The sequence below is a fragment of the Cyanistes caeruleus genome, chromosome 26 (genome assembly GCF_971803275.1).
Source record: "Cyanistes caeruleus chromosome 26, bCyaCae1.hap1.1, whole genome shotgun sequence".
NCBI classification, from domain to species: Eukaryota; Metazoa; Chordata; class Aves; order Passeriformes; family Paridae; genus Cyanistes; species Cyanistes caeruleus.
This window is the reverse complement of record NC_141726.1, coordinates 5,453,930-5,477,056: the sequence shown is the minus strand read 5'-3', so window position 1 is coordinate 5,477,056 and position 23,127 is coordinate 5,453,930. Positions and strand designations below refer to the sequence as shown.

Below are 23,127 nucleotides of genomic sequence, written 5' to 3'. Positions count from 1 at the left end.
CACAAAAGTCTCTCTTGTTTTGAAGATGAGGATGATGATTTAATTTTTTCAAGGAAGTCCAGATGGATTAAGAAGCCCCTGGCACCTGAATATCTGGGATTCCACCCCTCCCATCCTGCCCCACCCCACCCTGGGCGCAGCAATAACCCCACAACAATCAGTATCTTATTAAGGCTCCATTTTATAGAAAGGGAAAAAAAAACATACTTTAAATACAGCCATGAGGGAACGTGGAGCTGGGGGAGAACTCTGAGTGAGGGGGAACTGCAGCCACAGCCAAGGCCAAGCTCCTTCCCTGCTCTGCTTGGGGTGCTGGGCCCTTTGCACTGGTGCAAGGTCAATAAATAAGACCTTTGGAAGGCGAAATGAAACACAAACTGGGGATACAGGGACTGGTAATGGAACATTGAATTACTGGCAAGAAATTAAGGCCGTTCTGTCATGCAACTGTGGGCTGATCTGTGAGAGAAGAAACACCCAGGGCACACAAAATCCCTCAGACATGAGCCAGGGGGGTTTTGGGAAAAGAAACACCTTTTCCCATCATGATCCAAAAGCCCTGGAGAGATGGAAACACTCATGAATTCATTCTCAGCAGCTCTGTGCCATACTCAGGGTGAAGGACTGGAGGTTTGTCCTGCTCACACTGGACATGGGAACTGCTTCTATCCTCACAGCTTAATGCTTAACTGGAACCTAAGGAAAAGTGCAAGGTAGAAAGAGCTTCATCTCCAGGAGATCCTCACCAGTCACCAACAGCAAAACACAGCTGGGAAAAAAGAAAAAAAAAAAAAAAGCTTCCATCTTCTTAAAAAGGTTTTTCTTAAATAGAACAACACATGGAAAAACACATCAAATCCAAAGTGTCTCTCCCAGCCGAGTGTCCGGTGCACAAACCACGTCTGGTGAATAAAAGAGGCAAAAGGCTCGATCCTTAGGAGAAGGCAGCTACTGTGGAGGAGATTTTGGGAGCATAAATGCTTTTGCTTACAGAGCTGAGTGACAGCAGCGTCACTTCTCCTTCAGGGCCAGGTCTTCATCCTTCAGGGCAAATTTCCTCCTCAGGACCTCGGCGATGAGCACGGCCGGGTCCTCCTCCTTCATGGAAGGGCGGTTCCTGCAGGGGGATAAAAGCACTGGGTATCAGCCCAGACAGGAGCCAGAATTCCTGATTAACAGAGTTTCTCCAGTGCTCTCCTGCAGCTTTTATCTTGAGATGCTGTCACAAGTGTAGGAGGTGCAAGGAAAACACCACAAAACAACAAAAACAGGGAAAATTCAGCCCTTTGGTGTCGGGCTGGAAAAGCAGGAACTCACCTGGAGCTCGTTTTGTGGCTCCAGGGGGGTCCTGGAAATCTCATCCTCAAAGCTCTGGGTAATTCTTATTCCACTGTGCTGATACCAAGCAATCAACCCAAAACTTCATGAATTACTCACAGCCTACATCACCTCCATGTAAATCAACCCTCAGTGAGGTGTTTGGGGGAAAGTCCTGGAAGTGTCTGGGATTTTTTTTTTCATTAATTTTGTTGCACTATGGATTTCTGCTTCCTTATTCCAATCTGGGACATTCCAGGCATTTTAAAGTGCAGATTTCCTTGCACTACACGAGTTCTCCTGTTCTCAGGGCAATCTGCCTCCCTCAACGAGTTCACACAAGCAGCTCCTTTTAGAAGATTATTTTTACAGGAGGCCAAACCTCAGTTTTTTCCCTCAGGTACCATGGTTTTGTTTATAACCTGTAATAATAACCTCAGAACTTTATTTCTTTCATAGCTGAGCCCTCCCTCACTCAGAAAACATTATGGGAGCTTTAAACATTCCTAAAAGAAAAAAAAACCACCAAAAATCACTGGAATATTTCCACCAGACACTGGAACAGGCTTTAGTTCATATTTGCTGAAACAGGGACATTTCTGCAAGTTCCTCACTCGTTCCTGAAGCTTCTAAAGCTGAGTTTAAACACCAAGGCTGAGTTTAAACACTGAGTCCCACACAGCAGCAGCAGAGAAACATTGATGTAATTATCTTTCCAAGCATCTTTTGCATCTTGAAGCACCTTTCTTCCTCCACTTGAAGAGCACCTGACCCTCTTCAGGCCTCCCAGTGCTGCCCAGTACAGCTGGGGGAGCACAGGGGCTGCTCAGAATTAGGAATTAAAGCTCATCAAATAATGAACATCTGTAATTAACTTAATTTTTCAGCTACCTGCAACTCTTCAGATAGCTTTAATTGAGCTGTAATAACCTCGAGCCATCATTGCTGAGTGCAGGAGAGGCTGAGGCAGAGAAGCTGATGAGGGAGAAAATGGTTCAGCTACAGCCTTGGTGTGGCAGCATTCCCTGCAGGAGCAGGGCCCAGCTCTGGATAATCAGCCAAGGACGGGTCCTGGGCTCCCTCTGCACACCCTGCACCCCAGGAAGAAGGATCTGGCAGCTCCCCTCTGAAAAAAACACAGCAAAGGGGTGAATTTTGTGAGGGGTGGAGGTGTGCCACCCCCTGATGCTCTGGGTGTGCAAGCTGAGCGTGCTCCTCTCATCTGACTTGAATTTTTTCAGTGCTGACAATCTGATTCCTTTCAAACCAAATTAGGAAGCAGCAATTGTGCACAGCCACCACCCAGTGTGGTATTTTTGGCCAGGAATCTCACACAACAGAACGAAAAACGTGGAGACTGAGCTCCAGCACTGAGATCTGAGCGTGTGGAAGGCAGGTGGCACAGCCAGAACCAGAGAAGGAACTTTCTCAGCTGGGCAGGATCTTGTCCATGGAGCAGTTTCAGGAGTTCTCATGATCAGAACTTGTCAATTCCTCATGAGACAAGTGCAAACTCACCCTGCCCACGCTCAGAGCTGGGCCAGATGAAGAAGCACAGAAGCTGAGAAGCTCCACGTGTTAAATCCCTGTACGCTCCACGTTGGAAGAGCTGCTGAGCTTCCCAAGTGCCTGGGAATGTGAGGTGGGCTAAGAACAGCACTTTCCTCTCTCTGAAAGCTGCCAACACACACAGGGCTGCTGTGCATCTGGGCAAACACAGCTTTTTGTCAGGTGAACAAGCTGGAACAGCCAAACCTCGGGATAAGCAGTTTAAATTCCCCTCCGCTATTTCCTACCCAGGAAAAAACAAAACCAAAACAAACCAGGAATGTGTGACCAAGTTCTGCTCCAAAGAGATATTTCCCCTATGAAAGTTCTCCATTATTTCCTATCCCAGAAAGGCAAAAACCCCAGGAATGGGTTACCAAGTTCTGCTCTGAGCAGGCATTTCCCCCAGGAACAAAGGCCACACAGCAGCAGCCAGCGCCGTGTCCAGGATTTGACACAAAACAAAAAGAGAAGTTCAGGAAGCACTTACAAATCTTTGCTCTGCTTCATCCTATGGATGTCTTTGAGAATTCCCATCATGTCAGCAAAGCTGCTGGCCTTGGAGAGGGACACGGAGTCCTCCTCGTCGGGGTCCTTGGGCTCTGGCCTGCAGCTCTCGGAGGCGGAGCAGAGCTCGGCCACCGAGGGCAGCTCGGCCACCGAGGGCAGCTCGGGGCTCTCCAGCTCTGCCTCCTCCTCCGTGATGTCACTGATCACAAAGGACGTGGTGGACTGGAAAGAGGGTCCAAAACAATGTACAGGAGAAGAGGCATTTGAGCTCCCTGGAGATAACAGGTCTGGTGTCAGCTGGGCAGAGGCTGGGAGAGGAAACAAGAGGTGGATGGGTGAACTTACAGCAAACCTCGTGGGGCGGCTTTTCCCCAACACAATGGAATATAAACCTGAACACGGCCCCTGAGCTGCCCCCAGAGCCAACATCCCACCAAGGGAGCTGCTGGGAAACAGCCCTGAGTGAGCCTGGAGGGAACAGCAGAGCTCAGCCCCCAGCAGAAATCACCATCCTACCTGACTCTGCAGCCACGATCTTTGCGATCTGGCTCCGGAGGTGACTCAGCTCATCCTGCAGCTCTGTGGTCCTGCTCAGGGCTGGCAAACCAGGCTTTTTCAGGGCCAGCAGCTTCTCCTCCTGCTTCCTCAGGTTGGGCACTGAGGCGTTTCTCTGGATCACTGTGAAGGGACTGGGCTTCCACTTGTGCTTCAGCGGGCGAGTGTCACTTCTGGGGACAAAAACCCGTCAGTCACCAAGTCCAAACCTCTCCATGACAAAGCCTGGCCTCCCCTGAGGGCAGCAGAGCCTCCAACAGCACAAATGAAGCCTCTGTGTCCCACCAGAGGGGCAGATGTGCTCTCTGCAGCACAGGAAACTGCAGCTGCTCCTGGATCCCTGGAAGTGTCCAAGGCCAGGCTGGAGAAGGCATTTCAGTCCTGGGAGAACTCAACCCTTCCAATTCCTGTCCAGAAAACACTCTGGAGCAGGGGTTTCTCTGCACCAACCAGTGAGTGAAACAGGACATGGCACAGGCTCCTGGCACTTCCTACAGGAATTCCTCTACAGGTACTCTGACATTTTTTTCCCCTCTTTTTAGGAAAAACATCTTTCAAGAGGCACCCCCTCAGACCCTGAGGGGACTGGAGGTTGTGGTTGTCTGAGCAGTGTCTGGCCTGAGCTCTGTGCCAGAAAGCAGGGGGTGGAAACCCACCTGACCCTGGCGTAGGTCTCCTCATCGTCCGCAGCGATCCACACGATGTCGGCCAAGGTGGGCACGGGGGGCACATCACCCAAATACAGATCTGAGACACTTGGCAGAACCTGGCAAGAAGGAAACACTGCTAAGGAGATGCTGTTTGCTCTCCTGGGGCTGCTCCAGATGGGCTGTCAGAGTCCCTGTCCTCAGCAGCCGTGTCTGGCACATGCACAACAGCAATTCCAGCAGGTTTCCTATAGTTTGCACAGCTGTTCGTGTTTTTTGAGCTGGCAGGTAAATCCTTTGGGTTTGGGAACTGCTGTGCTTCCCTGGGTCAGCTCCTGCTCTTTCCTGCTGTGTGTCTGAGGCAGGAGGGGACACCTGATCCAGGCCACGTGCAACACTCTGGCACTGAGTGCCAGCCCTGAGCTCCAGGGGTGACGTCAGGGACAATCCCTGGGAACAGGCCCAGAGGACACCAGGCTCCTTGGAGGTCACACAACAAAGCCCTGGGGCAGCAACTCCACCCTTCCATCTCCTCCAGCTCAGACACTGCCTGAGCAGGGATTTCCTCAGGTTGCCAGTGATCACTTTACAACAACAGAATGCAAGAAAAAAAGAATAAAAAAAAAAATAAATTCTTTAACTGTACTGGGGCAGGTTTTGTGGCTACAACTCTGAGGATGTCTGGAGGTAAAACAGCACCTGATGGCAGTGCCCTGTCATGCCCCAGCTCCTCCTGCCACCCCCAGGCTGTCACTCACCTCGAAGGTGGCCCTGGGACAGGGCTTCAGGGGCAGGTTGGAGCCGATCATCCTGACCACACTGCGAGCTGAGCCATGGGGCTTGTTCTGCCAGATGGGGATGGTCTACAAGAACCCACAGCACACAGTTAATATCTCCAGTCAGTGCCCTTCTTGAAATTAATTAAATTGGAAATCCTCCTAGGCTGTCAAGGGTCTGATCTCTGACTTTTTATCTGCACTTTTAATTGAGAATCTGCTGATAACTGAGGTCCCCATTTCACAAATGTGTGTTCAGCTGAGCACAGGTGACAGCCAGGCAGCTGCAGGGGCACTTAGAAGATGGGTGTAGTGTCCTCAGGACTGAAAACTAAAAGCATCCAGTAACAGGCACTGTCAACAGGCATTTTCACAAAGGAAAACTTGGCAAGAGGAAAACAGCAACACATCAAGGGCCCAGGGGGAAAATTACATCAAAACGAAGTGTCGTTCAAGGGACACTCCTCCTTTCACAGCACTGTTAAATATTCCAGGGCAGATGTGTCTCCTTCCCTGGAGACACTGCACACCATGCTGGGGAACCTGCTCTAGGAGGCTCTGCCTGAGCAGGGCCTGCACCTCCAGCGCTCCCTTCCCACCTGACCCATTCTGGAATCAGGCTGAACATTCCTTGCGTGACAAGTCTATGGCCCAGGGCCACGGGGAGCAGCCTTGGAGAGCGTTCTCAGAAAGATCAGCTGTTTCAGAGCTCTCTGGACACTCGTGAGGCGGATCCAAAAGGCCCAGAGCCGTGCCGGTGCCAGGCTGCTGTGGCAGGAGGCAGCACAGGAGCGGAGCAGGGCACAATGGCTGAGCCCAGAACGCGGCCGGGAGCGGATTGAGCGCTGACACACCCGCGGCTCCCGAGGAACATTTCACCCCGGGCTCTGAGCTGGGGCGGTTCCCGGGACAGGAGCCCGGGGCTGGCGCTGGGAGGTGCCCGGGGAAGGGGCAGGGGACAGCGGCAGCGCCCGGGTGTCCCGGCCCCGTGTCACTCACGGCCTCCGCGTCCATCTCCGCTGGGCTCAGCGCCGGCCGCTCATCGCACCCCGCCGCGTCTGCTCACTGCAACACACAAGGAGCGGCTGCGGCAGCGCCCCGGGCCCGGCCCGGCCGCCCCGGAGCCCCCCGAGCCCCCCGGTACCTGCGGGGCGGCGGCGCAGCTCGGCCCCGCTGCCAGCGCCGGGAGCGGCCCCTCAGCCGCCATCGCCCGGAACCACAAACCCGGCCCGCCCCGCGCCTTCCGCAGCAGCGCGCATGCGCCGGGCCAGGGACCGGGAACAGGGGAGGGACACGGGGGGACAGGGACCGGGAACAGGGGAGGGACACGGGGGGACAGGGAACGGGAACAGGGGAGGGACACGGGGGGACAGGGAACGGGAACAGGGGAGGGACACGGGGGGACAGGACAGGGGAGAGGACAGGGGACAGGGGAGGGACACGGGGGGGACAGGACAGGGGACAGGGACCGGGACATGGGAGGGACACGGGGGGGACAGGACAGGGGACAGGACAGGGGACAGGGGAGGGACACGGGGGGGACAGGACAGGGGACAGGGACCGGGACACGGGGGGGACAGGACAGGGGACAGGACAGGGGACAGGGGAGGGACACGGGGGGACAGGGAACGGGACATGGGAGGGACACGGGGGGACAGGACAGGGGACAGGGACCGGGAACAGGGGACGGACACGGGGGGGACAGGGAACGGGACATGGGAGGGACACGGGGGGGACAGGACAGGGGACAGGGACCGGGACATGGGAGGGACACGGGACAGCGTGGGGACAGGACAGGGGACAGGGACGGGGACACCGGGGACAGCCCAGGGGACAGAGAGGACAGGGGACGGGACAGGAGACTGCCCAGGGGACAGAGGAGACAGGGGACATTCCAGGGGACAGCGGGGACAGGCGAGAAGACAGCTGGGGACGCCCCAGTGCAGGGGGATTCCTAAGGGACATCTCCGTGAAGGGGCACAGCGAGGGGACACCGCGGTGCAGGGGGGACACTGGGGACACCCCGGTGTAAGGGGACACTGGGGACACCCCGGTGTAAGGGGACATGGGGACACCCGCTCGCCCCCCGCCCTCCCGCAGCCCCCGGCGGAGGAAGGAGAGCGGAGGCCGATGGAGGATGCACGGATGGTTTTACCGGGGCCGCTCCGCCGCCCCTCCCGGCCGACATCGGCCCGGGCCCGCCGCCGGTTTCGGGCCAGGGCGTCACAAGGCGCGGAGGGGAGGCGGCAGCAGCCGGTGTACACAGAGAACCGAACGCTTGGCACCGGGGGAGCCATGGGCTGGCAGCCCGCAGAGCCCACGGCCGCTGACAAAGGGACACCCAGGGATCCCCCAGGCTGCTCCAGCTCGGGGGTGGCTTTGGGGCTCCCTCTGCCACTCTCCAGACTCATCCCCGTCCCCCGGGAGCGCTCGGAGCTGGCTGCGAGGAGCCGCAAGGATCCCAAAGGATTCCTCCGAGCTGGAGCCCTGCAGGGATCCGAGTCCCCGAAGGGAGCACAGGACCTGTCTCCGATGCTCCCTGGAGGTTCTGGCACGGCCAGAGCACAGCTTGGCACGCTGGAGTGTGAGAAAGTGCAGAGCTAATGCATAGTTACAAAGCCAACACTGAGAAACATCCCGGGGCCATTAATTAATCTCACTAGAGCAATTAGTGAAGTGGCACTGGTTCAGCCCAGAGGTGCAGCTAAGCTCAGTCTCCAGGCTCAGGTATGGGCAGGAAGGCTGGAGCAGGGTGGGGACAGGGTAAATTGCCACCCCCAGGCTCCTCCCAGGACCTGGAGCCCAGGAAAGAAAAATTCCTTATCAGAAAAAAAAAGAAAAAAAAAAAGAAAAAAAAAAGGCTTTTCCCTTAATTTGATTTGGTCCAACAAAATTGTGCTTCAGAGAGCAGAAAAAGCATCACCAGCCAGGGCTGGCTGCAGGCAGCTACTGAAGATGCTTTGTCTTCTCAACGTGCCTGTAGGAATATGTCCTAAAATCCCTTTCACTTAACCTTTCCTTCCCCAAATTACAAAACAAGGCTCACTCTGTATCCAGGCATTGGCACAGAGCAGGAGCAACTGCTCAGGGTGGCTTCAGGTAAGGGATAATGGCTTCATGGCTGAACAATCTCTTTGGGAAAAAATTCCTGAAAATATCTCTTTGTACTTCTGGCATTTAGAACTGCCCGGTTCTCACCCAGGTGATGCTCTCAGGGCAGCTCCCAGAGGGAACCCTGTGGTTCCTCACCCTGCACGACCTGGAAGCTCAAAACAAACAGGGACAGGGCTCCAGCTCCAAGGGGACACCAGGAGAAGCTCCCAGAGCTGCTGGGGAGGGAGCCCTGGGAGGGATGGATGGGTGGGACACTGGGGGAGCTCCTGGGGGCTCAAACTGATCCTCACCTGAGCCCTCTGAGCTGCACCAAACCCGAACACCCCGGTGCCACCCTCAGCACCTCCCTCAGGGGCACAGACCCTGTTTGAGAGCGGCCAGCAGGGCACGCAGGGCTGCCCAGAGCTCATCCTCGGCTCCCAGCCCTGTCACACAGATTGTCACTGCCAGCCAGAGCTGCCACAGGACACCAGGCTGGCCCCAGGGTGGGAGCAGGGTGCTGGCTGTGTCCTCACCACGAGTGTTCGGTCGGAGTGGCAGTGCTGCTCCCCGCGCTCGGCAAGTCCCGGCCATCAGTTCTGGGGTCACACCAGTTTCACCAGTCTGAACGGGAGCTGCCAGCAAATGAGGGTGGGTGGCACGCCCAGGCACGTGCACTGGGAATGGATTCAAGTATTTTTCACTCCTGTAAAAATGTGCCTGAACTGAAAAGGGCAGGTTGTGTAAATTGGTACCACCTGGAACTCAGCCTCAAACCAAGATCCAGAGCACAGCCCCGGCCCGGGACTGCCTGCAGTTCATGGCATGGAGATAAGGAGGATTTGCTGTAATCAAAATAGATCTCTGAAGTCTTTGGCCATCTCAGTGGGGCATTCAGGTGCCTGGTTTTAGGGCTGCAGGTAGGGTTTTGCTCTCTGCAGCCCTTCCTTCAGGAACTGGAGGTAAGTTGCAGTTGAAGGGTCTTCAAAATTGCTTGAGAAACTGAAGATGCTGCTTTCAACATCTTCAGGCTTCATAGAAGTAATGTCCAGGAAATAGTTGGCATTGATATGGTGAATCTGGCAAAGAAAACAGATGAGAGGAGACTTTTAAGGGCCAGAACAATTCCCCATCCTCTGCCATGGCCTGCAGCCAGGACAGAGGTGACAAGGCTCTTACAGAATATCTAATTCTCTGCAAATGCTAATTCAGAATTCAGGTCTGAATTTCCCAGTCAGAGAAAAATGTGTGATCTTCCCCCCAGGGGTGCTGACCCTTTGCTTAGGTTAAGAAGAAGATGAAGGTGATTTTGGGAGGCTCAGATCGTGTCTGTGAGCAAGAGTTGGGGAGATGGAGCTGCAAAACCAGCACTTGAGCTTCCAACACTTCCTGCTGCCCCACGGAGCTGGGAAAAGGGTGACAGTGACCCATTGTGGCTGCTGAGGTCTGTCACAGCCCACAGCCTTGTGAGGACAGCGAGGGGACCCTGCAGGTGTGACCAGCTGGTGTCTGGGCAGGATTAGCCCAGCAGCTGACACAGACCAGGCTGCCAAGAGTCAGGAGCTGTTCCCCAAATGCAGGGGGGAAGGGCAGTGGGGGCTGCTGGGCAGCGTGTGGGATCACTAATGGCTGAGCTGCTGGCAGCAGTCTGGGGAGTCAAGAGAGATAAATGTGCTGGAAGGTCCTGATCAGGAGATTTTCTTCAGAGGATCAGCACAAAGGGCCATGGCTAGGAAACAAAGCTACAGTGGCTTCCCAAAGCTCAGGGACAGTGAGGAATCACACTTGGTTTGAGTCTGTTCTGCCCCTGCCCAGAGCTGCTGCTGTTCTGTCTCTGAATACAAATACATTTGTTTCAGATTTCTGGGTAAAGGGACAAAGGCTCAAGGGGCAGCCCCAGGTCTGGGGGGCCCTGCAGAGAACACATTCCCTGGGGAAGAGTCCAGCCCTACCACCGTGCCGTTGGGGAGGCAGATGATCATCTCCACAGGGAAGTTGTATTTCTCCAGGTGCAGCTCGGCCAGTTTGCTGTAGAACTCATTCTCTCTGTTGCTCTGCAGGGAGATACCAAAACCACACATTTGCACAGCCCAAAAGGGGCAGAATGGCACAGGGAGAACACACAGAGCACAGGAGAGAGGGAGGGAGGGACCAGAGAGCTGCTTTGCAGTGTAGTGGTAACTGGTACCATTCTCACAGGCTGCTTTCCCATTCCCTTTCAGCCTCCCTCTCTCATTTCAGCTGCAGATTTTCTCCCCAGACAATAAAATCACCCCATCACAGACACATCAACAGTCTGATCCCAGCCTTTCCCAGAGTCTCCAGCTCTGTGACTGATCCCAGCTGACAGCACAGCCTCAGAAGTGGGGAAAGGCTCCATCAGGAGCCTCAGGGTTCAGACAGTTATTTGGTTATTTGTTTGTCCCCTGGGCTGCAGGGGAGTCAGTTGGCTGATGGCACCAGAGGCCTTGGGCAGGGCTGTCTCACAGAGAAGCATCTGGTTTAGCTTTAAACCTGGCAGCAGGACAGAGCCAAGGGGGTCACTGTGCCACTCCTCAGCCCGCCTCCATCTGCCGTCTGCCTGGCCCCTGCGGTGGCCGAGGACAGGGAGGGCTTCAAACAAAAATCCCCCCTGGAACGGGTGAGAGAGCTCCCCTGGCACCCCCAGCAGAGTGTGAGCCTCACCTGCAGCTCCTCCAGCTCCTTCACCAAGGACCAGCTGCTGATGAAGCTCTCGTTCAGCAGGGCGAGGATGGGCGAACTTTCCAGGACGGTCTCCCGGAGAGTTCGCCCCGAACCTGGCACAGGAAGAGGCACAGGAGGCTTTGCTGAGGTCACTGTCACCACGCTCGATGCCACCTGCTGAGTGGCAGCTGACTGGCTCCCCCTAGCCCTCCCCACTGTCTTTTTGCTCCGTTGTTGGCAGTTTTTCCATGGCTTTTGTTCCTGCAGGTGCTGCTGGCAGGGAGGGCTCGGCAGAGCAGAGCCCAAGCCAGGCACAGGAGACCCAGGAGAAGTCAGCCATGGAAGCCACCCCGAGTGCCCCTTGCTGTTCATGCTGAGCACAGCCCAGTGCTGAGGGGTTTTCAGGGCAGACAGGACTGAAGAGAGCCTTCCCCTCCTGCCCAACATGGCACAGAAGCTCTCAGCCACTGAGGGGGGAAAAGCTGCACATTGGGATAGCCCCAAGGCCTGGCTCTGGCCTCTCCTGTGCAGGTGCCAGGGACAAGGCAGAGACAGCAGTGCCCCTTTTCCCTGCCAGTGCTGCCTCTCCCCCAGCAGGAAAAAGGGGGAAGACCAGACCTCGACAAAGGCACCTGACTCACAACTTGTCTCAGAGCTGGTGCTGCCACTGGGCAGCTGACACCAGTAATTAATTCCCCACTCCCAGCCTGTGCCTGTTAGGCACCTCCAGAGCCAAAACAAGTGACACAACATTTACTGCTGGCTCCTGAGCCCCAGCTCTCCTGACACCATCCCTCCAGCCACGCTGGGGATGTCCTCACCTCAGCAGGACTGGTCGTCCAGGGCACCCCAGAGCAGGATGGAGTGCACCAGCTTCTTCTCTGCTTGTGCTCTCTCAAAGGCTTCTGTGAAGGGCAGGTAGGAGATCTGGGGGCAGAGGGACAGCGTGAGGAACAGGCACAGAACAGCCCAGCTCCAACAGGAGCGGCTCTGAAGGAACCAGACCCAGGGGTGACACACACAGAGCTCCATCTGCAGCAGCATCTGCAGATTTAAACAAGTGACAGCTGTGCTGTGGTCCCTCTGTCCCTGGCACCTGCAGAGCCCTGATGTTACACACTGCAGAGAACATCTGCACCAGGGTGGCCAGGCTGTCTGCAAGCCCACCTCAGCTGCTGGGAAATCTGGCCTTGAGCTATTTATTACCAAATCTCCTGAAACAGCCTGAGAACTGGCTGTGAGGGAGCCTGCTCCAATCACTCCAATGAAAGGAACTGGTATTAACATCTTGGCAGCCTGAAGGGACGTTTGTAAGCTCAGGCACAAGGAGGCAGCCACCAAAACGTGTCCCTTCAGCCAAGGAAGCAGTGACAGGCAGTAGCCATCTGCTCCACAGGCTGCTGGCATGTTAAATAGTTTGGGTCACCCAGAGCTATAAATCTGTGTCTGGCTGAAGGCTGCAGAGGCACAGGCAGACCTTGTGTTCTCTGCTGATAAGGAAAGCTTGGTCCAGAGGCACCTGGCTGCTGTAGAAGTGATGCCAGAGGAAAAAGCTGTCTGTTAGCAGCACAATTACCTGCCTGCTCCAAAATCAGCAGCAGCCACTGATAAGAGGCAGGAAGGATGAGCCTACACTCACAGTGCAATCCTGGGGACACCTGACACGGAGCTTTGCTGCTGCCTATGCTGCTGTGTGACCCCAAACACCCTGGGACAGCCTCCCAGCGCCCTGGATGCCGCTCAGGCTGTGGCCTCGGGACTCTGCAGGCCCTCCAGGTCACTGGATGGCACAATCTGCCCCAAATCGATGTGCCAAGGAGAGCCCAGCCCCTTCCTCACCTTCTTAAATGGATACATGGCCACTTCCAGCCTGTGGGCTGCCTCCTGCCAGGGGATCTCCTGCTGCCAGGTGATCTCCTCGAACACAAACTGGATGGGCTCCCCCGAGGGGTCCCTGCTGTCCAGGACCTTCCCGTTCTCATCGTGGATCACGGTGGGGATCGAAGGCCCTGTGGATTCCAGCTCCATCTGCAGGGAACAGGCTGGGTTGGACCCTGCACACAGCCCTCTCCTGGGCTCCAGGACAGGATACAGATCCCAAATCTCCTAATGAAGGTACAGCTTGATCTCCCATCTCCTGGAGCTGCGTTTTACCAGGAAATGAACTTAATTTCCTCAGTGTGGCTGTGCTCACTGGACTGGAAATGCAGAGACTCCATTCTCCCACCTTCCCAGTGGAGTTTACTGAGTGTGGGACACCAGATCCTCTCAAGCATTAGGATCTGCTGGGCTGACTCTTGCTCCTGTCACCAGCTCAGCTCTGGGAAGCCACAAGAGGGAGCAGCAGGAAAAGCTGTCCAGGAGCTTCCCTGTGTGTTCTGGTACAGCCGAAATGATTCTGCTAAATCTGCTTTCCTGACTTTTGCCAATTAAAAATAAACACGACTCCAGTTTAGGAGAAAACAAGCCTGTTGAATTCAGGCATTCAGAATTCTGACTTGTGTTTCCTGTCCCAAGAACTGGGATTACCACAAAACAGGGGAATAACCTCGTGCAGTTTCTAAATCCAGACCCACTGTTGTTCATACCCTGCTCTGGGCTCAGAGACTGGGTTCAACTCCTCATCTTCCCTCCTGCCTGTCAGGGAATGTTTTAAAAAAGGAAAGAGGAAAAAGGATTCAACCCACACTGAGAGGAAAAAGGGAAATATCACAAGAACTGGGAACAGCCACACAGCTGCAGAGGGCACACACAGATAAATTGTACTGAAATGATTGTGAGAGGCTCTAAGGAATGGGGTCACAGAGGCTCCACAGCTCAGGGCCGTGGCAGCACAAAGCCCTGAGGAGAAGCTGTGCTCGTGTGGAGCACCAGGAGAGGGCACAGACCTGGGGCAGGTATCCAATGTCCACTTCCATGTTGCTGCTCTCACTCGCCCCGTACAGCCACTCCATGTCCACGTTCAGGGACCTGCACGGGGAACCCAAGAGTCACCCAGGGCTAAAGCTGTGCTTGGGGAACCCCAAACAAACGGGAACATCCTCTGCAGGGTCAGCATTGAACCCAGAGCCTCTGGAGAGCTCTGTGCTCCCTGCACCAGCCCGGGAGCAGCAGATCCCAGCTGCAGCAGGGCCCAGGCACCCACCCAGCACTCAACACCTCTGAGCTCTGTCAAATGACAGATGTCTTTGCTCCCTCTTCCTTCCCAGCACTTCACTTGCACATTCTGATCCTGCTGAACTTTTAAAAAGTGGTTTTTTGGATGTAAAAGGCTGCTGGCAGTGCCCAAAGTATCTGCTGGCTGTTAAGAAAAGTGCTGACAGAGCCACTGGGGTTGAGTCGCCAGGGTAACATTATAATAAATTTCCACTCCTGTCATGGGCAAAGAGATTTGAAGCTTCTTCCCCCTGAAACACTCCCAGTTCCTTGCCAGAGAGCAGGAACGAGCTGCTGCAAAGCTCTGCACACAAAACCTTAACCTGTGAGACTCCGAGCAAAAAATCTCCTGGAGGAGGAGCATCAGGCCTTGCTGAACTTCACAGGGACTGCCAGTCCTCCCACACCCTGCCCATCCCTCCCCATCCTCCCAGGTCCAGGGGACAGTCACTGGGGAGGGAATCAGGCCCTGGATGGGTCAGGGATGCTCAGTGATGGAGAAATGCATTTACAAGCAACTGCAGAGCTCAAATCACTCAGATTTTCCAAGAAATGAGAAGGAAGTGGCTGTACCTGTTGTTAGGAACAAAGAGCCTGAAGTCCCTGACGTGGGAAGAGTCCTTGGACAGGACAATGTAACCTGTGAACTGTCCTGGGGAAAACCAGAAGGGGAAGTTTGGTGGCTCATTCAGCTGGAATTCAGCGTGGATCCTGAAAGGAGAGAAGAGCCATCAGCTGGGATCCTGCACTGCAGGGAAAAGCTGTCTCCAGGCACCTGAAATTCTGAATCTAAACTGGGCAAGTGAGGTGGAGCTTAAAAATCTTTTCATGTCACACAATGAAGAGGGTGAAAGACTGGAACAGATGCCCTGGGTCAGGAGCATCTCCAGCATCCACACCTTCTGGAATTGGGCATCCAGGAAGGATGAAACACTTTATCATTCCTTGAAACACAGGGACAGAACAAAACCCCTTTAGCCCCCACTCCAGCCTGACCTGACACATAAAAGCTGCGTGTAACACTCCCAGTAAAACAATTCTGCAGGCTGTCCCCTTGGAAGACACTGCACCCCCTGAATAACCTAACAAAATTCTTGCTAGCCAGATTCTCCCCTGTGAAGCAGGGTGATTGTCCTGCATGAGGACACAGTGCCACTGGCAGCACAGGTGACCTCTTGCTTGAACCACCCTCCCCTCTGTCCCAGCCACACCAGTCCTGGTGTCCCTTGGGAACACCCTGCACGGTGCCACCACTCCTGTGCCCTCTGCCAGGGGCTCCCAGCAGCCTCCTGCCCTGCCCTGGCACGGGGGACAGGCTCAGGGTGTCCCCCAGGGGTGTCCCCCAGCCCCTGGAGCTCACCGGAATGCTATGGTGTAGTAGAAGCTGCTGCTGGCCTGGATGCAGGCCACGGCTCCCTGCGGGGCAAAGCGAGTCTTCACGAAGGGCCGTGGGTGGAACATGCTCAGCAGCCTGTGGATCAGCACCTGCAGAAGGAATTGGAGGAGCAAGAATGAGAACTGCTCCTCCACACAGCTCCAAAGCAAACCCCCCAACCTGAGCAGGAGGGAGAGAGAATGGCTGTGATTTATCACCCAGCTCAGAGACCGACCTAATCACACGCCGAGGAGACAAAGCAAGGCTCTGCTGTCACAAATAAATCCATCTTCCACGCTTCCTGTGCTACACCCTTGCTCTGCAGCTCTCCACCAGCCCAGGCAGAACAGCAAACTGATGTGCAAGGCTGCCTCCACCAGTGCTTCAGCCTTGGAAAGGGTGGGAGTACAATCACGGATCCCACCAGGCTCAGTTACACCAGCCCCCAGGGGAGGGGATGCACAGCCAGGCTTTACCTGCTGAGCACACACAGAGTCCCACTCGTCACCTGAAGGCTCAGGTGGCCACTGCTCCACCAGGAATGACCACACAGGTGTTTTCTGAATAGCCCTCTCTGGGAAAAAGCTATCCTCAAACCCCACACAACTAACAAACAAGATGAAGTTGCTCCAGTCAGCCTCATCTGGCTGTGACAGACACCCAGAGCTTTTGCCTGCTCTAAGCTTTACCTCCACCTTAGGTGCTCCTGGCTACACACTGCAGAATTCCTGCTTCCTTAGAAAATCCAGGGATGCACACATAAAATCTGAGCTTCATATCTCACCTCTTTGCCCTTGGGAGGTGGAGGGTAAAACCTGTTGTTGGAGAGGTACCCAGTGAAGATGTTCAGTTCACTGGGAATTATCCACCATGGATCCCCAAGATCCAGATTGTTCTTTGGAGGGAGAAAGGCTTTAAACTGCCTGGCAAGCAGGACACTCATAGGGACTGCTGGGGCTGTCCAGTTCCTCAGCCCAGACAGAGCCACGTGGGAAATCTGTGAACAGAAGATGCTGTCAGAGCCCAGAGTGGAGTCTCCCAATGTGCAGTGATGTCATGGATGCAGGGAGGCTTTGGAAAAGAGGGAAAAAAATACATATCACATCCGAAATTCTTCTTAGCCCGCCAAACAGTTCTGTCAGCCTTCAAGAATGTGAGAAACAGAGGAGAGGGGAACATGGCACGCAACACCACTGCTTCTGCACTCAGCTGAGGCAGAGCCAGCTCTAAGTCCTGCTCCCAGCTTCCCAGGAAGGGAGTTCCGAGCGGGGCAGGCGCTGCTGAGTGCGCTGAAACCCTGAAATGCTGAGGGAGGCAGCGAGGTCCCTGTCACAGCAAATCCCACGGGATTCAGCAGGACCATGTCCCCTCCCAATGTATTCCTGGTGCTGTTCCCAGCCCACCAGACGTGTTTATCCCAGAATTTGTGGCCTGCAGGACACCTACTCCCAAGAAACCATCCTTGCTCTTCGTCATTGTTTCCATGACCAAGGGCTGGAATTTGGCCACAATGGACAAAGTCTCCCCATCTGGATCTGGCGTCTCCTCCTCTTCGGATTCTGAGACTGGAGCAACCCCTAGACAAAAGGACAAAAGGAATTCAAGCAGCTGCTTCCCCTCCCTCCCCTTTCAAGCAATTGTGATTACACATTTATCCTGGCAAATCCAGGAGCACTGGGAGTGTCCCAGCTGTCCCCACACAGCAGAACTCAGACCCATCCCCAGACCAGCTCTGGCTGCATGAACTAAAGAGGAATGAACGGATTTGAAGTGGGAGAGGGTGGGTTTAGGTTGGATATTGGGAAGGAATTGTTTCCTGTGAGGGTGGGCAGGCCCTGGCACAGGTGCCCAGAGAAGCTGTGGCTGCCCCTGGATCCCTGGCAGTGTCCCAGGCCAGGTTGGATGGAGCTTGGAGCAGCCTGGGACAGTGGGAGGTGTCCCTGCCCATGGCACTGGATGGGCTTTAAGGTCCCTCCCAACCCAAACCACTCCATGATTCCCTGCTTCCCTGACTGCAAAGCCCAGGCAGACTCCCAGCCCCTCAGAGCAATCCCAGCACGTGCTGGAGCCAGTCCAGGAGAGCACAAGCAATCCCTGTGTGTGTCCCCACTGTCCATTGTCATCCCCACACTTCTCCCTGCCTGGCACCAGCAGAGCCTCTTGCTCTGTGCTGATACAGTCTCCAGAGATGATCTCCCACAGCTGCCATCCAGGAGAGCTGCCCCAGATGAATGGAACACTGTGACTCACTGATGCTTTTGGCCTGGCCTGGCCTGAGCTGGATTTGTTGCATTCACCCACCCCAAATCCCCTTTAAGCTCCAGACAAAGTAACTTATGTACTTTGCTAGTCCCTCAATGGGATCCTCCACCTTGTAAAAACTCCACTTTGTCAAAGTGGTGTCTGGTGCTTAAGCCTTTTCAACAACATGGAAAGCTTCACAGCCTCTCTTCATGTAAATAAGACCCAAAGCAGCAGCAGAAAACAATAAAGTGGATGAAATATTCAGTGAATTCAAGCTGTGGAGTTTGTGATGTTTGGCTGTGTGCAGGGAGGGTTCTGGAAGGCAGACAGGAACCTACCTGTGAGCTTCTCAGCGATGGGCTTGAACTCCTCTGGGCTCAGGTACAGGTCCTTGTTTGTGTCCAGGGAGGAGAAGAGGAACAGCCCCTCATTCCCCAAGGACTTCAGAGCCAGCTCCTGGTTTGGAAAGAAGAGGCAAGTGAAATTTCATTGGAACCTCCTGCAGAAGTCTGGCTGCTCTGGAGTTAATTCCCATTCTTCCCAGCATATCCAGGGGAAAGATTTACGCCCCTTGGCAGGATTTGGTGCTATCTGCAATAGGGATCCCTGTCCAGGAACTGCTGGCACAAGGCTATTGAACCTACATCTGCCTGAATAATTCCAACTGAACCATCTGCTCACGTTCAGTGTCTTTTGTCATAGAAATTCCCCACTTTTTCCAGCTTGTTAGTCCTAAACCTGCAGATATTGGGAGCACCTGGAGGTGGTGATTGCTGGGATAAACTGATGTGCAGTGAAACAAAGGCACTCAAATATGTGAGGACCACATTCCAAAAGCACAAAGTGAGGGAGCTGAGCCCTTGGAATTAGAAACTTCCATACCTGGTGGGATCCACACTGGCATTACTGCCCTGCTCTGGTCAGTGCCCCTCCAAATCTCCGGCCTCAGAACTGCATGGAATATTTTGGCTCCCTGCTCCCTCAGCCATCCATCAGGGAGTCACAGAACCCACGGTTCTCTCCTGAAATTTCCACAGGATCCCAGCTTCTCTGTGCCTCAGTTCCTCCCTCTGCAAAGCCCCCACAGGGCTCACCAAGGGGATGTCTCCCCTGAAGCAGCCCCAGAAAGGCTCTGGATGCTTCCACATTTCCACTCCGCAGCCTGAAGGGAAAGGGACAGCTTGGAGGCAGAGCAAGAGCTCCAGGGTGGTGTGAGAGGAGGTGAGACAAAGCCCTCAGTGCCAGCCAGCCCTTGGCACATCCCCCAGCATCCACCAGCTTGCCCTGCCACCCCCGGAGCTGGGAGCACAAACACTCTGCATTCTGCTGCTCTCCACTGCCTGCAGCACCACCAGCACCATCCCCAGAGCTCCTGAACCAGTTTATTTTCCATCTGCTGCCTGCCAGCCTGAAGCAGCACTAATGCAGCCTGGAAGGCTTTGATCCCATCAATTGCAGCTACAAAAGCACTTAAGAGCCTTCCAGGGCAGTTCCAGGGCTGAGACAGAATGAAACAGAGACCCTGGAACTGAGAATGGAGATCTGGATGAGGACATGGCCAAGGACATGAAAAAAATGAAGGGAGATGGTTATTTGTGCAGAGGGACAATCCACTGTCCCCAGTTAACCTGCTGTTATTCCCTCAATGAATGGGGATGAGCATCCCTGGCTCTGCAAACAGGTAACAGCTCTGCTGAGCACTGCCTGCAGGTGCTGCCACATCTGCCAGGGTCACACAGACCTCGTGCCAGGCTCAGGACCTCTCCCAGCTCCAGAGCTCACCTGTGCTGGGCACAGGGGCCATGAACTGCTGTCACTGCTGGTCTGGGAGCCAGCTCAGGGCCCTGGCAGGGAGCAGGAGGCTCTGGATGTGTGCCCAGCTCTGAAGGGATGCTCCAGTGCCTCTGCTCTCCACAGCACAGCACAACTCCTCTGCTGATGGATCTTGTAGAGCCTCTCTTCATTTTGCACTTCACAGGCACAGCTCCCCTCCCTGAGGGATGGGGCTGGAATTTGCATTGCTGGAATGTGTGGAACAGTTATTTTTCTCCCTCACTGAGTGGGGCTGGAGGCAGGAGGAGAGCCAGCTGTGCCCCACAGGGACACGGGAACACCTCTGGCTGCCACAGCAGGACACGAGATGGGATCACAGGGGCTGGACATGAGCACCCCAAGGGCAGTGTCCAGACACAGCCACAGCCTGACCTGCACTGACCCACGGGCTGAGCAATGACCACCCACCAGGGGACCCAGGAAAACCCACCCTGTTGGAGATAAAACCCCAGCCACGGAGGAACAAAAGATCCCACGGAGAACACTCCAGTCCTGCTGCATTTGGACACCAGGGATGACAAAAACGATGTTTAAAAGCAGAGAGAGATGTCAGGGCTTGGCCTTTTGGTAACATTCACATTAAAGAAAGCTCCCAGAACTTGTTTTTTTCCTTTCTCATTTTAATCAGGAATTATAAAGAAGACAACTTGTTTGTGCCAGAGGGGTAGGACCGAGCTGTTCCGGTGTTTTTGTAGAGGAACAGAGCTGTGGTTTCCACAAAGAACTCTCCTCTCCCACCTGCTTGTGGGTTGTTCAGCTAAATAAACATTTCCATAGAAAGAGACAAGACATATGTTTGAAGCAAGAGGAAGAAAAAAATAAAAACCTTGGGCTGTTCACATTTTGTTCTCCTCTCCAGCAGCACCCAGTGACAACTGTTTGCTTGTCCTCCAGAAAAAAACAAACCCTCACTAGACCTGTCAGGCTGGGAGCATGTCCTCACCTTCCTGTTCTTGTTGGAAAAATTCTTCTAATTGACTTGTTTAAACCATTTGTCCCTTTTTGCAAGGCAAGAAGAGACAAAGAGAAGAGGTGTCCTTTAAAAAAACACTTCTCTCTGTACTAGAGAAGTATCAAGAAGGAGAAATCTGCTCTTTTCCCAGAACCTCCTCAGATGTTCGGGGCTGAAACGCAGAGCCAGGGGTGTGATCTCCCACAAAGGAGATCTCCAAAGCTCCTGCAGCCACTGGAATTACACGGATTGCAATCAAAAACTATCAATCAGCCTCATTTAAAACAAAAACCCCAAACACAAACCTGAGAAAAAACAGCTCGTGTTCTCCAGCTCACACCCTCCTTTCTTCTGCTGCTTCTCAGTGACCTTTGGAGGCTGTGGCAGGGATGTGAGACTGAGAGCCAAGAGAAGGGCCAGGGGCAGCTGGTCTCAGGTGGTCACTGGTGGTCACCACAGCTCTGTGGTGGTTCCAGCCTGGTGGTGGCCACCCCTCTCCCTGTGGCTGCCTCAAGCCCAGTGGCCACCACAGCCCTGCAGAGCCTTAGCCTGGCAGTGGCCACCTACCACCTCAATCCTGGTGGTCACTTCAGCCTGGCTATGGCCACCTCAACTCCAGCAGCCACAATGCCTGTACTCCTCTTAGCCAGCGGTGGCCACCCCAACTGTCCTGGCCTGGTGGTCACCTCAGCCTGGCTGTGGCTACCTCACACCCATCAATGCCTGGTGGTCACCTCAGACCCATCAATGCCTGGTGGCCACCTCAGCCTGGCTGTGGCCACCTCAGCCCCATCAATGTCTGGCAGTCACTTCAGCCCGGCTACAGCCCCCTCAGCCCCGGTGCCCACCGGTTCCTGGTGGCTCCCTCAGCCCGGCTACGGCTCCCTCAGCCCGGCTGCGGCTCCCTCAGCCCGGATGCGGCTCCCTCAGCCCGGCTGCGGCTCCCTCAGCCCCGCTGCCCGCCCGCTGCCGCTCCCTCAGCGCGCCGGCCGCCGCCTCCCCTCACGCTGCTCAGGCCGCCATTCCCCCCTCCCTCCGCCCGTCCCCGCGGGCCCGTCCCCGCCCCTGCCCGCTGCCCGTGCCCGGTACCTGCCGCCGCGCCGCCTCCGTGTCCCGGTAGTACTTGACGGCCAGCAGCGCGGCGAGCAGGGCCAGGGCCAGCGCCAGGCGCGGAGGGGCCGCCCCAGGGCCCGGCCCCGCCATCGCGCCGGGCCCGCGCCGCGGAGCCGCCATGGCCGCCCGGCCGGGGGAGGCGTCAGGCGGGCGAGGAGGGGCCGTGGCCGCCCCGGGGGACCCGGCCGTCGAAAAAAAATCCTTTCCAGGGTTAAATCATCGCAGCTCCGACAGGGGAAAGCTGTTCTTAGTGTTAAGTCACCGGCAGGCAGTGTGGGAAAAACGTATTTTAGTGTTAAATGGCCATCGGTCCCTCAGGGAAAACCTCGTTGTGAGGAGGCACCCGATGAATGACCGGCACCCGCTAAGGAAAAAATATATTTTAGTGTTGAATCCCCGTCGCACGGTTAGGGGAAGTCTCTTTTTTAGTGTTAAATAAGGGGCATTCGTTCAGGAAAAAACACTTTTTAGGTTGAAATGTCTCTGCTGAGGGCTCTTGGAGAGGTGAACCCTCTCCTCTGGTCTCCAAGGACTTTGTCTTCATCAAGAAAGAGGTGTGTGTGTCCATCCCCACACTTCCACTGTGACATTTCGTCCTTAATTAAGCTCTTTCCACAAAGAACAAAACCCTGAACTTGTCTTGCACTTCCCAAAACCAGCCGTATCCTGCACTTCTACTTGGTTAGAGCTGACTGAAATGGGTATTTCTTTTTAACAAAACAGGTATCAGTGGGTTCACTTGCAGTGATTCCACTGAGGTTGGAGCCCTAGGGATGAGAATTAGGGGATGAGAATGACTTGGCAGCCTTGGGGTGATGATGCTCAGCCTCCTGTCTCCAGCATCATCCCCGCATTTTGGGTCATTTTTACCACCACACCACATTTTTGGGTCATTTCCACCCCAAACTTCTCAACCTCTCCATGTTTTCAGTGCCCTTCGGCTCCCTCCAGATTGTCCCTTAGCGGTGGCTGGGCCAAGACACACATATTTATTCATTTTAATCCCTCCCCATACCTCATCCTTCTGCTCCTCTGTGCTTCCAATCCCGCTGCAATCCCCGATTGCTGGGGGAGATTTCTGCAGCACCGAGTGTTTGATCTCTCCGAGGGGAGCAGAAAGTATCAGCGTTTAATCCTTTGAAGCTCTGCTGTACCCTAAGCCTGCCTAATCGTTTTTGTTTTAGGTTTAAAGAACTCTCAAGATGGAGATGAGCCAGAGCATGACCAAGCCATTAAGAGAGGAGGATGGAGGATGAGGATGGGACCAAGCAGAGGAGCAGTGGAACCAAGTGGGATTTTCATGATTTACATCAGGGTTGTTGC

General features: G+C 54.8%; 2 protein-coding genes across 6 annotated transcripts; both read right to left on the bottom strand.

Annotated features, from left to right (window-relative positions):
• Nucleotides 1-163: 163 nt before the first annotated feature.
• MTFR1L (mitochondrial fission regulator 1 like) lies at nucleotides 164-7,542 on the bottom strand. 5 transcript variants are annotated; one of them, XM_086863850.1, is made up of 8 exons: nucleotides 7,509-7,542; nucleotides 6,353-6,418; nucleotides 5,336-5,440; nucleotides 4,587-4,696; nucleotides 3,892-4,103; nucleotides 3,356-3,683; nucleotides 992-1,117; nucleotides 164-769 (listed from the first exon to the last, which is right to left on the bottom strand). In XM_086863850.1, exons 2-7 carry the CDS (start codon nucleotides 6,365-6,367, stop codon nucleotides 1,012-1,014), a joined length of 876 nt encoding a protein of 291 aa, XP_086719976.1. In that variant the 5' UTR covers nucleotides 6,368-6,418; nucleotides 7,509-7,542; the 3' UTR covers nucleotides 164-769; nucleotides 992-1,011. The 5 variants fall into 5 exon arrangements, with proteins under 5 accessions (XP_086719976.1, XP_086719974.1, XP_086719975.1 ...); XM_086863848.1 differs by lacking the exon at nucleotides 7,509-7,542 and adding an exon at nucleotides 6,498-6,612 and having other exon boundaries at nucleotides 164-902; XM_086863849.1 differs by lacking the exon at nucleotides 7,509-7,542 and adding an exon at nucleotides 6,498-6,612.
• SELENON (selenoprotein N) lies at nucleotides 7,485-21,982 on the bottom strand. The gene is made up of 12 exons (XM_086863837.1): nucleotides 21,781-21,982; nucleotides 18,245-18,362; nucleotides 17,109-17,239; nucleotides 16,447-16,659; nucleotides 15,648-15,772; nucleotides 14,861-14,998; nucleotides 14,020-14,101; nucleotides 12,971-13,159; nucleotides 11,953-12,058; nucleotides 11,132-11,244; nucleotides 10,399-10,500; nucleotides 7,485-9,525 (listed from the first exon to the last, which is right to left on the bottom strand). The coding sequence occupies exons 1-12, from the start codon at nucleotides 21,922-21,924 to the stop codon at nucleotides 9,355-9,357; spliced, it is 1,632 nt and encodes a 543-aa protein (XP_086719963.1). The 5' UTR covers nucleotides 21,925-21,982; the 3' UTR covers nucleotides 7,485-9,354.
• Between the last annotated feature and the right edge of the window lie 1,145 nt (nucleotides 21,983-23,127).